This window comes from Podarcis melisellensis (assembly GCF_964234715.1).
Source record: "Podarcis melisellensis genome assembly, chromosome: 1".
NCBI classification, from domain to species: Eukaryota; Metazoa; Chordata; class Lepidosauria; order Squamata; family Lacertidae; genus Podarcis; species Podarcis melisellensis.
In genome coordinates this window covers 22,502,645-22,514,860 of record NC_138528.1, presented here as the reverse complement: position 1 = coordinate 22,514,860, position 12,216 = coordinate 22,502,645, and the positions used below count along the sequence as shown (strand labels likewise).

The 12,216-nt window shown below is 42.7% G+C and overlaps 1 protein-coding gene across 10 annotated transcripts in view; it reads right to left on the bottom strand.

Annotated features, from left to right (window-relative positions):
* LOC309369039 (cation channel sperm-associated auxiliary subunit beta-like) overlaps positions 1-12,216 on the bottom strand; it is a 108,268-nt gene that overhangs the window by 21,708 nt on the left and 74,344 nt on the right. For all 10 annotated transcript variants that reach the window (XM_081909573.1, XM_081909571.1, XM_081909569.1 and 7 more), the window contains 9 exons: positions 11,311-11,429; positions 10,038-10,070; positions 8,495-8,561; positions 8,003-8,049; positions 5,954-6,106; positions 4,440-4,592; positions 3,453-3,597; positions 2,549-2,700; positions 1,124-1,266 (listed from right to left, as the gene is read on the bottom strand). In XM_081909573.1, the coding sequence (XP_081765699.1) occupies positions 1,124-1,266; positions 2,549-2,700; positions 3,453-3,597; positions 4,440-4,592; positions 5,954-6,106; positions 8,003-8,049; positions 8,495-8,561; positions 10,038-10,070; positions 11,311-11,429 (1,012 nt within the window). The remainder of the gene's footprint in view (positions 1-1,123; positions 1,267-2,548; positions 2,701-3,452; positions 3,598-4,439; positions 4,593-5,953; positions 6,107-8,002; positions 8,050-8,494; positions 8,562-10,037; positions 10,071-11,310; positions 11,430-12,216) is intronic.

Genomic DNA, 12,216 nt, shown 5'->3' with positions numbered 1-12,216 from the left:
CAAGCATGTCAGCTGGCACAGGGCTGCTGTTCAGCAGCTATTTCTGATCTTTTGAATCATTATGATTTTCTATTGAATTGTAGTAATTTTTTGATGAATTTGTCTTTAGCTTTATATTCTCCTGTGCTTTGAATTTACTACCATGATCACAATGTCTGTTAACTTGTACAGTGGTGCCTCGCAAGACGAAAAGAATCCGTTATGCGATTCTCTTCGTCTAGCGGTTTTTTCGTCTTGCGAAGCAAGCCCATTGACAGCTTAGCGGATTAGCGCTACAGCGGTCTAGCAGCTTTTAGCGATCAGCTGTTAAGCGGCTTATCAGCGGATCAGCTGTTAAGCGGCTTAGGAAAAGGGGGGGAAGTGAAAAAAACCCGCGGGAACTCGCAAGATTTTTTCATCTTGCGAAGCAACCCCATAGGGAAATTCGTTTTGCAAAGCGCCTCCAAAACGGAAAACCCTTTCGTCTAGCGGGTTTTCCGTCTTGCGAGGCGTTCGTCTTGCGGGGCACCACTGTAATGGTATTATTGTTACTGTGAGCCACTTTGAACTCAACATTTGTTGTGGGGAAAGCAGAATACAAATATTAAATCAAATCAAAATCAAATGTATTTCTTATCACATGAAAATACCCCTTAATCTCCATGTTTGGTACACCTAGTAGGTGCAATACTTCATGGGCCATATTATCTGAATCTGTTCCTTCTGGCTCCAGCAATATCACATCCCTGGAAGACAGCAGACTCCAGCAGTCTTTGCTCCCAAATGTGGTGGTGGGTCCCCCCCCCCCCAGATGAGGAAGCCATGGGAAAACCATGCCATCATCATACACACTGCGGGAACCGTTTCCAACTTCCGACAACACACACATCTCCTACTGATATATTTTTGAAGCCTACAAGTTTTGTTTGAAACTTGTATTACATGGTATACATCACAAATGTTAGTACAAAGTGGTTCTAAGAGCAGGCAGAACAAGAAAGTGGCAACCCTCTGAACAATTTAACCAAATTAGAGAGATGCTATTTTGCTATATTCTGTAAAATAGCAGGGTACATTAAAAAGAAAAACCCAACAGAACAAGACATTGCTTGTTAACAAAGCATATGCTGTTATTGATACTTACCCATAATCTAATCTTTTGCCTCTTTGCAGACTACTGAATCTCTCATGTTTTGTTATCATCCGTGGCTCGTGGTTTAAAAGTAACATTTGCTCTTCAGTGATATACTGTACAGCCAAAGGAAATTCAAAACCTAAGTCAGTATCCTGAAACAAAGTGAGAAAATTAATTATATATACTTTTTCATGCGTTTATAGATACAAAACTTGCTAAACTAGCTTAGGAATAAATGGGAATTTTAAAAAAAAATAAGAAGAAGAGTTTGGATTTGATATCCCGCTTTATCACTACCCGAAGGAGTCTCAAAGCGGCTAACATTCTCCTTTCCCTTCCTCCCCCACAACAAACACTCTGTGAGGTGAGTGGGGCTGAGAGACTTCAGAGAAGTGTGACTGGCCCAAGGTTACCCAGCAGCTGCATGTGGAGGAGCAGAGACACGAACCCGGTTCACCAGATTACAAGTCTACCGCTCTTAACCACTACACCACACTGGCTCCACACCACACTAAGGGATAAATTAATTTATAATAGCAATCAGAAAATAAATTGCTTAGAAACTGGTAATTAAGCAGCACAGACATAGCTGCAGTAATCACAAATAATACTGATAGTACTAAATTTCTCCCTAGTTTCTCTTAAATTTCTAATGAGTACAAGACTATGTTTTTAAAAATCAGTATTCGCTCAGGGTCCTGAAGATAATGGTAGGAGTCAGTTAAAGCTAAGCACTTTCAAGTCCCACTTGAAAGAAGTGAAGGAGTTGAAGGTGGCAACTTAGTTGAAGCATTATGTGACTTTGCCTGTGCTAAGGGGGTAGGGCAAACTCAATGGTTTTCTGAAAGTTTCATTAATGCACTCCCTCGGCATATAGGGCACATATACAGGAAATATGGTTCGGATTGAGCTATTGGGACCCGACTGCGCTGCTGAGGCCCACCGCCTTTCAAGGTGTTGCTGCCAGGCCAGGCAGGAGCAACAGCCAATGCCCAGACTGCCAGCTTTAATGGTCCTTCTTGGCAGGGAATCGACCAGGGTTCCTGGGACTGTGGAGAGATTTCCTGCAATGACTGGAGCACGTGAGGCCAGAGCTTGAGGGACCGCAAACGTCGCCCCCACTCCCCTCCAGAAAGCAGTGAGCAGCTATTTTTTTTCAGGAACAAAAGAATTATCTTTCTTGCTTTAACCTATTATAATGGTGGCATTTCTGAAATCAACTTTTAATGTTTTCTTTTTAAAAAAAGAATTAAATCTATTTTAAGGATATCTAGAAAGTGGTGAAAAAATGCTGGATTAATGACTCCAGTGTCCATTCTAGCACTAGCTTCCTACTTTGACATGTTGGAAGAGTGAAGGTTTGTCCTTAACAAGAACAACAATTATTACAATCTCATAGACATTTTTCATTCACGCATCAAAAGCATACTTAACCTTCAAGAAAGTGTCCACATCCACACTTGTCTCTTTTACAAATGTGGCAACTGAATCATTCAGAGAAATATGATTTAATATTCCCAGGTGGTCAAAGTACATGTTGAAGATACCCTTTGCCGGGGGGAAAACCTTGGCATATCTCAGTGTACCTACAGAAAAGGGGAAATATAATAGGTTTTGGAGAGATCAACAGCTCTTCCAACCCATATTTAATCAATGCAATAAGGAAATAGATCGTTTTGACGAGGAAAAAGTATATCTAAATTATGCAACTTCTGACACTAGTTCCTAACGGCCAAGATCTAACAAGGCCATATGTGGTCAAATACTTTGAAGCATGCAAGGAGGTGTTGTTCCTTTTTGGAAGAAGCTCCTTGTGCCTCATGGTCTGAATGGATTGATCTGCAGTGGAGGGTTTTGGAAGGTAGATGCAGGGTGCTGCAGCAACAAATGAGTGGATTAAGAGCCCCCAAGATCCACTAGAAGATTGCAACAGCTCTTTGGATCCCAGCCAACCATACTACACTATGAGATATCAGCAAGCAGAATGCATAGGGCATTTATTCCCTGGAGAATAATGTGAAAATAGGGGCATCAGGAGACAAGATGATAGCCTTTGCTCTTGGTCACCCAAGTTCCTGCAATCTCACTTAAGGTAGAAGTCATAGAAGATACAGTGAATCTATGTCTCTAGTCTACATGGTTCTTGGTTTGGGCACCCTTAGGGCTCCCTGGTTCTGCCCAGCAGAGAGTGAATTCCTTAGGTGCATCAGGTGCTTCCACTTGTTTCTCCCTATCTAGCTATGAGAACATATAGGTTGGGGGACCTGGTTTCTTAGCCTAATCTCATATTTGAGTCTTCAAAGACTGCAGGAGACTCTACTTTTTAATGTTTTCCTACCTGCCTTACTGTAGTAAAGGTTTGCCGAGTCAGTCACAAATATAATCGCTTGGGTGTAAACACATGAATCTACCTCTATAATCGTCTCAGAATGTAAGGTGAAAAATGGTATAAAAGTGCTGCCTCCATCATAAGAAACCCACACCTAAAAGGGAGGGGGGAGACAATAATGAATATTGTATAAGAGATCTTTGTTGGCATGCATCTGTCTTGAGAGACAATGGATTGCGCCTCTGGGGGTGAAGTCAAACCACTGTGTTAGCAGCACTGAAGTGACAACAACAACAACAACAACAACAACAACAACAACAACAATAATAATAATAATAATAATAATATATTATTATTTGTACCCCACCCATCTGGCTGGGTTTCCACAGCCACTCTGGGCAGCTTCCAACAAAGATTAAAAATACATTAAAATGTCACACATTAAAAACTTCCCTGAACAAGGCTGCCTTCAGATGTCTTCTAAATGTCAGGTAGTTGTTTATCTCTTTGACATCTGATGGGAGGGCCTTCCACAGGGCGGGCGCCACTACCAAAAAGGCCCTCTGCCTGGTTCCCTGTAGCTTGGCTTCTCGCAGTGAGGGAACTGCCAGAAGGCCCTCTGCGCTGCACCTCAGTGTCCAGGCAGAATGATGGGGGTGGAGACGCTCTTTCAGGTATACTGGGGTTTTTTAATGTTTAATGTTTTATTGTGTTTTTACATACGTTGGAAGCTGCCCAGAGTGCTGGGGCAACCAAGTAAGATGTGTGGGGTATAAATAGTAGAATTATTGTTATGGAATGGGGCGTTCCTATTTTCATCGGAGAAATGTTGGAGGATGTGTGACTTCTGTGTCTTGATTATCAAGGGAAACACGGCTCCAGGGTGAGAGTCTGGAACCCCCAGAATCCTGCTACCGCTTGACAGAGGTTGGGGTTTGGCATGCCACCTTTGCAACACTATGTGCCAGTTGTTAATACACCTTCCTTCTTACACACCTGATTGCCATATGCATACAGAAAATGGCTGTTTGTGTGAAAATACAATCCTTTTGGTATAAATCGCGGATCTGGAAACCAGAAGGCTGGGAATTTTCTTTTTTTATTCATGCTGCCATCTGTTAACTTATGCACTGATATCAATGCCCGATTCTAGGAAGAAAAAGAAGGAAACACAGTTAAACATATGCATTATCAAAGAAAGAAATGATACAGCAGAAACACAGTGTCCAAGCGGAGTGTTAGAACTGGGGAGGGATAGTTGCCTAACAAGAGCCAATTCATACCTGGTTAAGACCTTCTCATTGCCAGGAAGGCGTTAATTGAAGGGAAGGCCCTGGTTCATCCCTTAGGCACAGCTAATAAGCACTTTCTGAGAGGCTGGGACCTCTAAGTTCAGAAAAGAAGCTGAGAAAAGGGAACATACATGAAGTGCTGGCTCAAACAGCTGCCATATGGAGCCAGAACTGCACTGAGATGGGCAGAATGCCCTTCTGCTGCAAGAAGATCAAGTAATCCAAGTACGGATTTCATTTTCTTCTCTGCCACACTGCTGCTTCTGCCTCTTCAGGAAGTGCTTGTTAGACAGGCCTCAAAGTCCCAGCAGGAGTGAAAGCTTAGCCCAGGGTCGTGGGTGCCATGCCGCATGCTTGGCCCTGACACCAAAATTTGTGGGTGCCTGGCCCCTTCATGGGGAAGTTTGTGGGTGTTTGGGCCCCCAGGCCCCCAGGGAATTGGCACCTATGAGTCCCAGATTCGGGACGTTTAGTTAGCTGAATGCCCTCGTGCCTCAGAGGGAAGGAAAGACTGACCAAGAGCAATTAAACAACAACAACAACACACTTTTACTGACCTTAAGAATGCAGTAGAAGAGGTGCCCAGATGCAATCTATCTGGGCACTTCCTCTGCCTTCTAAGGGGCAATCAAAAATATATTGCCTAATTATTGTTCTAAGGGAGGGAGAAGTCACCTGTGGCATTTGTAGCTGACAAAGAAAAAGAGATGTTTTAGAAAAGACAACAATTGCAGGGATTCAGAGCACCAGAAGATACAATGCCTCATTTTAAAATGTTTCCTTTTTAAAACACCACCATAGCCATTGTTTTGAAAAAAATATCCAACATATATATTGGAATCATGGAACTGAAAGGGAACAGAAGGATCTATATTCTTCAGAAAGGCATTCATAGACTACCTGTGAACTGTGGAAGTTTATGTGCTAATTAGTTAATTAATATCCCACCAATCCTCCTGAAGGCACCCAGCTTGGCAGTGGGGTGGGGAGGGAGTTGAGGCTATTGCAGGACACAGGTTTGATATTGGTGGGTCAGCCAGGGGAAATGGGGAGAGGGGGCTTTCAATCAGTTGTCCCATCCATTGCGAATTGCCCCCTTTCTAATTCAATTCAAATGCTTTCACCAAACCATAAATCACATCACCAAAAATGAGAATCCATTCTAAACTAGAGCAGCAAATTGCCATCTGTTCAGAGGAGTCCTTTGGTGCACTGTACCTGTTGAGATAACAATGCGATGCCAGTGTTCTGTTCATAATCAACGAGAAAAGAAACCACCCGTCTAGAAAAGTGCCCTTCACCTTTCATTTTGTGAGGCAAGCAGCTGTGCCATTTTTGAAATGTATCATTGCTATAGAAACAAGTGGATTCCTGTTTTTTTTAAAACAACAACAACAACAACAAAAGGATGCAAAGTAAACGATTTAGAAATACATCGTTGTTTGAACTTAAAAGCTTTGCCAAAGAATCCACTGAGCTCTGAATATACAGGAGTGGCGAGTGGGGAGGGGCAATGGTGTGTACCTGGCCTCCTAGCAGGACAGCCACTGCCACTGACCAGGAGGGAGAAGTGAAGGGCCAAGGCAACAGAAAGGTCAGAGCTGTACGGTGCACCAACATGAAGATGTTGATGATGATGCACCCATGCAGCAGTGGTTTCCCCATTACCTTGCCCCTTCTGTCCTCCTTCCTGGTAAGTGGCAGCAACTCGCCGTGTCAGTGCTCCACTCAGCAGGCCTCTCCTGTATAAATGCAAACAAGAAGCAAAGCAAGAAGATTTTACAAGGACAAGGCCCAAAATGCACATTACTGATGCTTTTAAAAAAGTACACACAGGTCCTACTAACCAAACACTATGCATTCCCTGGAAATCACTCCATGGGCAAGCATTCACATCATTTCCATCAATTCCTGTGCGAACGTTTCTAATTGTGGTTTTTGTACGATCTCCCCCCACCCCCACCCCAGTCCCATCTCTCCATGGTTTCTTCCTGAGATGGCTTCAGCTTAACAGCAAAAGAAAGACAAAGGGGGGAAATAAATTTTCGAATCTCTCCTGCTCTGATTTGTCTGATCTCTTTCGCTCCCTCCCTCCCTGCATGGTTTCTTCTTCTGACTAGCAAAGAAAAACATGCAAGGAGTAAGAAATTGGGTAAACTCCGGATGTTCAGATATCTGAATCTGTGGAGTGTATAGTGAGGCTTAGAATAATTCTTTACATTTGGATATTTTGTGAATTTTTGCATGGCTAGCAGGCAGAAAGCAGGGCCTGTGTATATGTTTAACCTGGCCACTTTTATTTTGAAGAAAAAACTGTTGCAAAATGCCTTCATCTTCATCCTGCCTGGCACCAGTTTTCTTCTGCTGAAAATCACTCACCTGTGACTTCAATTTTCCTGCACAGCATCGACAGAGGCAAACTGAAGTGAGGTTGAGAGAATTTTCTGCCAGAAACTGTTGTGGGACTGAGAAGCCTGGATCAGAAGCCTGTTTTGGATTGAAGCTCTGAACCTGCTTTTTTGGACCAACAGTACTGAAGCAAAGGCCCTGGTGAATACAAGGACGTGTGGGGACCCCAAACAGTGACTCCTCCAAAGACCTCAGTGATCAGGTAGTGATCAAAAGGTTGAGGTGCTCCTTATGCTATCATAAGCTCCTTATGCTACAAGCTAAGGGCTTTGTAAATAAATATAAGAACTTTGAACTTATCCTAGTAACATATGGCAGCCAGTTCCCGAAAAGCTCTGATAGCGACCACAAAAGCTTCCAGTAATAAATTGGCTCAACTGTCTTTTTGATTTCTGAACATTAATTTGCCAAGGTGGCCAGGAAGTCAAATTATGTACTGAACAGAATGCACCAAACCTCAACTAGGTAAAGGTAAAGGTACCCCTGCCCGTAGGGTTGTGCGCTCATCTCACTCTATAGGCTGGGAGCCAGCGCTGTCCGCAGACACTTCCGGGTCACGTGGCCAGCATGACAAGCTGCATCTGGCGAGCCAGCACAGCACACAGAACGCCGTTTACCTTCCCGCTGGTAAGCGGTCCCTATTTATCTACTTGCACCCGGAGGTGCTTTCGAACTGCTAGGTTGGCAGGCGCTGGGACCGAAAGACGGGAGCGCACCCCGCCGCGGGGATTCGAACCGCCGACCATGCGATCGGCAAATCCTAGGCGCTGAGGTTTTACCCACAGCGCCACCCGCGTCCCTTAAACCTCAACTATACGTTGGCAAATTTTCATAAGGTTTTATCGTCATTTGCCTTACCTGGCTCAATGACTTATCTTTGTTGAATGACAGACTAACATAGTCCGCTGCAAGAAAAGCAGAAATATATTAGCTACAACTCAGTGCTTGCACTTCTAAAATATACTTTACAAAAAGCATCAACCCAGCTTCATGTGAACAGTTAAAAAGAACTCAGGGTGAAAATTTGAAATTATTTTTGTGACATGCCTTAAAATATATAAGTGTATATGAGCGGAGAGGCATGCTCTCTGGCTTGAGCTGGTTTATTGCAGGAAAGCATTGCGGGAGCGCTCTTTGACTCCATTTACACTATGGAGTTTTGCAGGGTGCTATTTTGTCCCCCATGTTTTTCAACAGCTACATGAAGACATTGGAAGCAGACATTAGGACAGTAGATGACACAGCTATATTTCTCCATAACGTTGGAGAACCCATGGCTTCAAGTTACACATTCAACACATATAAATCACTTCTTCTTTACCAATCTAGCTGAGTCCCTGGTTTTCTTACTTTCGTATAATTCTTTGTTAGCTAGACACTGGAGGCTGTACCATATTTCAGCTTTAAGATAATCATCCTGTGGGTGGAAAAAGACAAGGAAATACTTAGCATGCCAAGTGAATTCACATAGTATAGCTGTTAAGATTCTGAAAGGGTCTGCTGAGGCACAAGTCGTCCTTTCTAACTATCACACATTGCCTAAAAACCTCTGTGGAGCCAAGGAAGACAGTGGACAATACTGTCAAATGTCAGAAAACAGAACTAGCTTTCTAGTTTCTAGCGGCAATGCCAGTGATATTAGTGGTGGTGCTGGTGGCGGAACAACTCAAGAGAATCAATGGCCAAAAGTATCAGAATTACAGAGATGTCAGAAGCAGAGCAAGATGTAGTTGAGATACCAACTTCCCCAAGATCTCATTCCAGCTCCCAATGATAGTCATGAGAAAAGAAAACTACCACACTGCCTCTTTCTGTTCTTCTCATGCAGCACAGAATTCTGATTTAACACACTGACAGCTGTTTATATAACCTTGTCAGGGAATTAACAGATCAAAGGATAGCTATATGGCCTCAATGGGACCCAATTCCTCTTGTCCTCTGAAATTATAGCACACAAGTGGAAACTAGCAACTGGAACTATACAATGCACTATCCTATGTCTTGCTTTCAAAACTCACTGCTTTATCACAGTAATTTATATACTGCTTAATTGCAATAGCCTCTAAGCAATTTATAAAAGTTTTTGTGAGTTATAGCTCTATTCTCTGTATAAATGGGAATGGACCAAGAGGGATCCCTTCCCCCAACCCTCATTCAGCTTGTTACTCCAGCAATATCCAGGATGGGTCTGTGACTGGGACAAGAGTAAAAGGAGTTCATCTACACACATCCCTCAGCACTTCAAAGTTCACAGTTCCTCTGTGAACTGCGACTGTGTTAAACCATTAGTAGTAGTAGTAGTAGTAGTAGTAGTAGTAGTAGTATACCACCTATAACCTATAACTCAGTTCACAACATAAAATTTCAATAAAATAACACAGAGTACATAATAAAAATGAAAACAAAGACGGCCCAATAATTCTCCTGTCTATAAACCACGCAGTTGGTCAGCATGGGGTGGGGTGGGGTGGAGAAATGAAATTCAGTGAGGGCATGGAAGCAACACGGCTGACTTGCAGGTGTTAGTTGCCTAGCATACAGAGATTGCATTGTGTCGGTGCTGGGGTGTGTGTGTGTATCACAATATATTGCTATGTTTTCTCTCCTTTAGAGTGCTGCCATTTACATTTGAACTTGCAGCTGGAAATGCATAGGATTCTGACAACAAATTTGATGTCAATACTAAGCCAATGTTAGCATTCTGCCCAGTGTACCAGGGTCTCTGGATTTCATTGTTAGGATCTGTATACTACATGATTTATGATCCTTGGGACACTTATTTCTAAATGGCTAACAAAATGAATGCCAGAAAGAGTTTCAGAAAACATTATTTGTGAGATGTTAAAAAACACACCACTGAGAACAACAAACGCAACATTTAGCAATTTCTCACCATTTCAAAGCCACATAAGGTTGGTTTGCCAAACTGAAATAAAACACAATAAGACCAAATTGTATGAATCATCACTTTCTCTCCCACACTTTTCACAAGCAATTTCACAAGTGTATTACTTTACATATTTATTTACCACTTACACTCAATATTATTAATATGGTCATTGGTTGTTTTGAGTGACATAAGAAGCCTGTCTCCACCAACAGCCTGGGGCAACCTAGCCAGGGCATGTACTTTTCCTGTGAGATAACAGGAAATAAGCAATAGCTACAAACCGACAGCTAAAACACCTAAGGAAATCAAGTACCATACCCATCACTAAAAAGAATTCAACAATGGTGCCAGCAAAACTCTCTGGGGAGAGGGTTCCAAAGACAAGGGGCTACAACAGAAAAGGCCCTGTCACAATCCCCTTCACTTCTAAAGGTAGCACTCCTGAAGCAGGGCCACAGAGATTGATCTTAATATAAGAGGTATCTATTAACTGCAGCAAAGCTACTGTTGGTGCAAAGAAAAAATAGGTACACAAAGGAGAAGTCCTGGATACCAAGATCCAAGTTTGGGGCAAGTACTCTTTATTGAGAGACCCCAGCAGATATTTAAAATCACAAAATATGCAGCAAAAGTGAAGCATGGGAATATGATAATAATTTTTATTTTTTATACCCTGCCCATCTGGCTAGGTTGCTCCAGGCTTTTAAGACCTTTAAAATTTGCCCTTTCAAGTTCCTTCCAAAGTTTCCCACTTCCCCTAGCATAGAAAAAGACCACATGTTTGGTAAGGTTAAAATGGTTCACATACAAATTCTCTTCAAAGGTCTGGTTCATATGCTTTTCCACACATCAACCAGAAACGTTGCACAGGCAGTAAAACTTGGTTTAGTTCCAAAGTGGTGAAAGTTTCTAATTATTGATATAGGAACACAAGAATGGCTTGTGAATGCCATGCAGCTAAGCTGGAGCAACCAGCTTAGCCTCTTCATACACTTAGTGCATCAGGAGAACTAGGAAGAGAACAATTAGTACACAGATTAACAACGCAATCCTAGATGTGCCTACCCAGATGTAGTTCTCACCATGTTCAATGGGACTTACTTGCAGGAAATGTGTATAGTAGGGTTATAGTCTTAGGCTGAATGAGCAGACATGTATGGCATTGGAGATCTTCCAAACTTAGTTTTTTTGCAGTATGCTTACCAGTGGTTTTTAAAACATTAGATGATTGGGGGGGGGGAGGGACACAAGGATATTTCGAAGTGCACATATGTACCTGCAACAGCTTTCCAGTTTTAATGCGCAGATCATCACTGATAAATAATCCTAGTGAGGTGAGGAGTACAAGACGAGTATTTGTTACGGTGAGATCCACAAGCGCAAGTCCGTAACAATCTTGAGGAGAGAAAAGGCACTGTGAGTAACCTGAGTTGCATCTCTCAGACTTCCATCATTACTTGTTATAGACATGGCAAATTACACCCATATTGAGACACCCGGATTTGTTGGGCAATCCATGCACCTGATATGCATTTGAAGAAGGTCTAGATCTATGTGGTTTTTAGAGAGGGTGGAGTGATGAAATCTGCTCTTTCGAACTGTGCTCCTTTGCTGCATTTTTTAAAAAATATATAGCAAAGGCAAGTTCAGGGGGCAGCAAGAACAGAGGCTGACTCTTCTGACCTTGCCCATCTGACTTTGTTGCCCCAGCCACTCTGGGTGGCTTCCAACACATATAAAAAACAATAAAACATTAAACATTTAAAAAACCACCTTCCCTATACAGGGCTGCCTTCAGATGCCTTGGGGGTCAGATAACTCCATACCCTCCAGTATTTCTCTGATGAAAATAAGGCTATCCTAAGAAAAAGTGGGGCATTCTGGGATCAAATCAGAAACCGGGACAGCTCCTGTAAATCTGGGACTGTCTCTGGAAAATAGGGACACTTGGAGGTTCTGCACTCCAGAGTAAAAAAAATGGCAACCCTGGGAACCACAGCTGAAAGCACCAGTAGCCCAACATGCCAGATTCAAGGCTGGCGTCAGTCAAAAGCCCTAAACGGGCTGTAGAATCTGACCTGTCAATCCCACCCCAGGGAGAGAAGACCCTAAATGCTGAGGGATGAGGCTTCCCATATCCAAGAAGCTGAAATTTGGGACCCAAGGAGGCAGAGATTCTTTC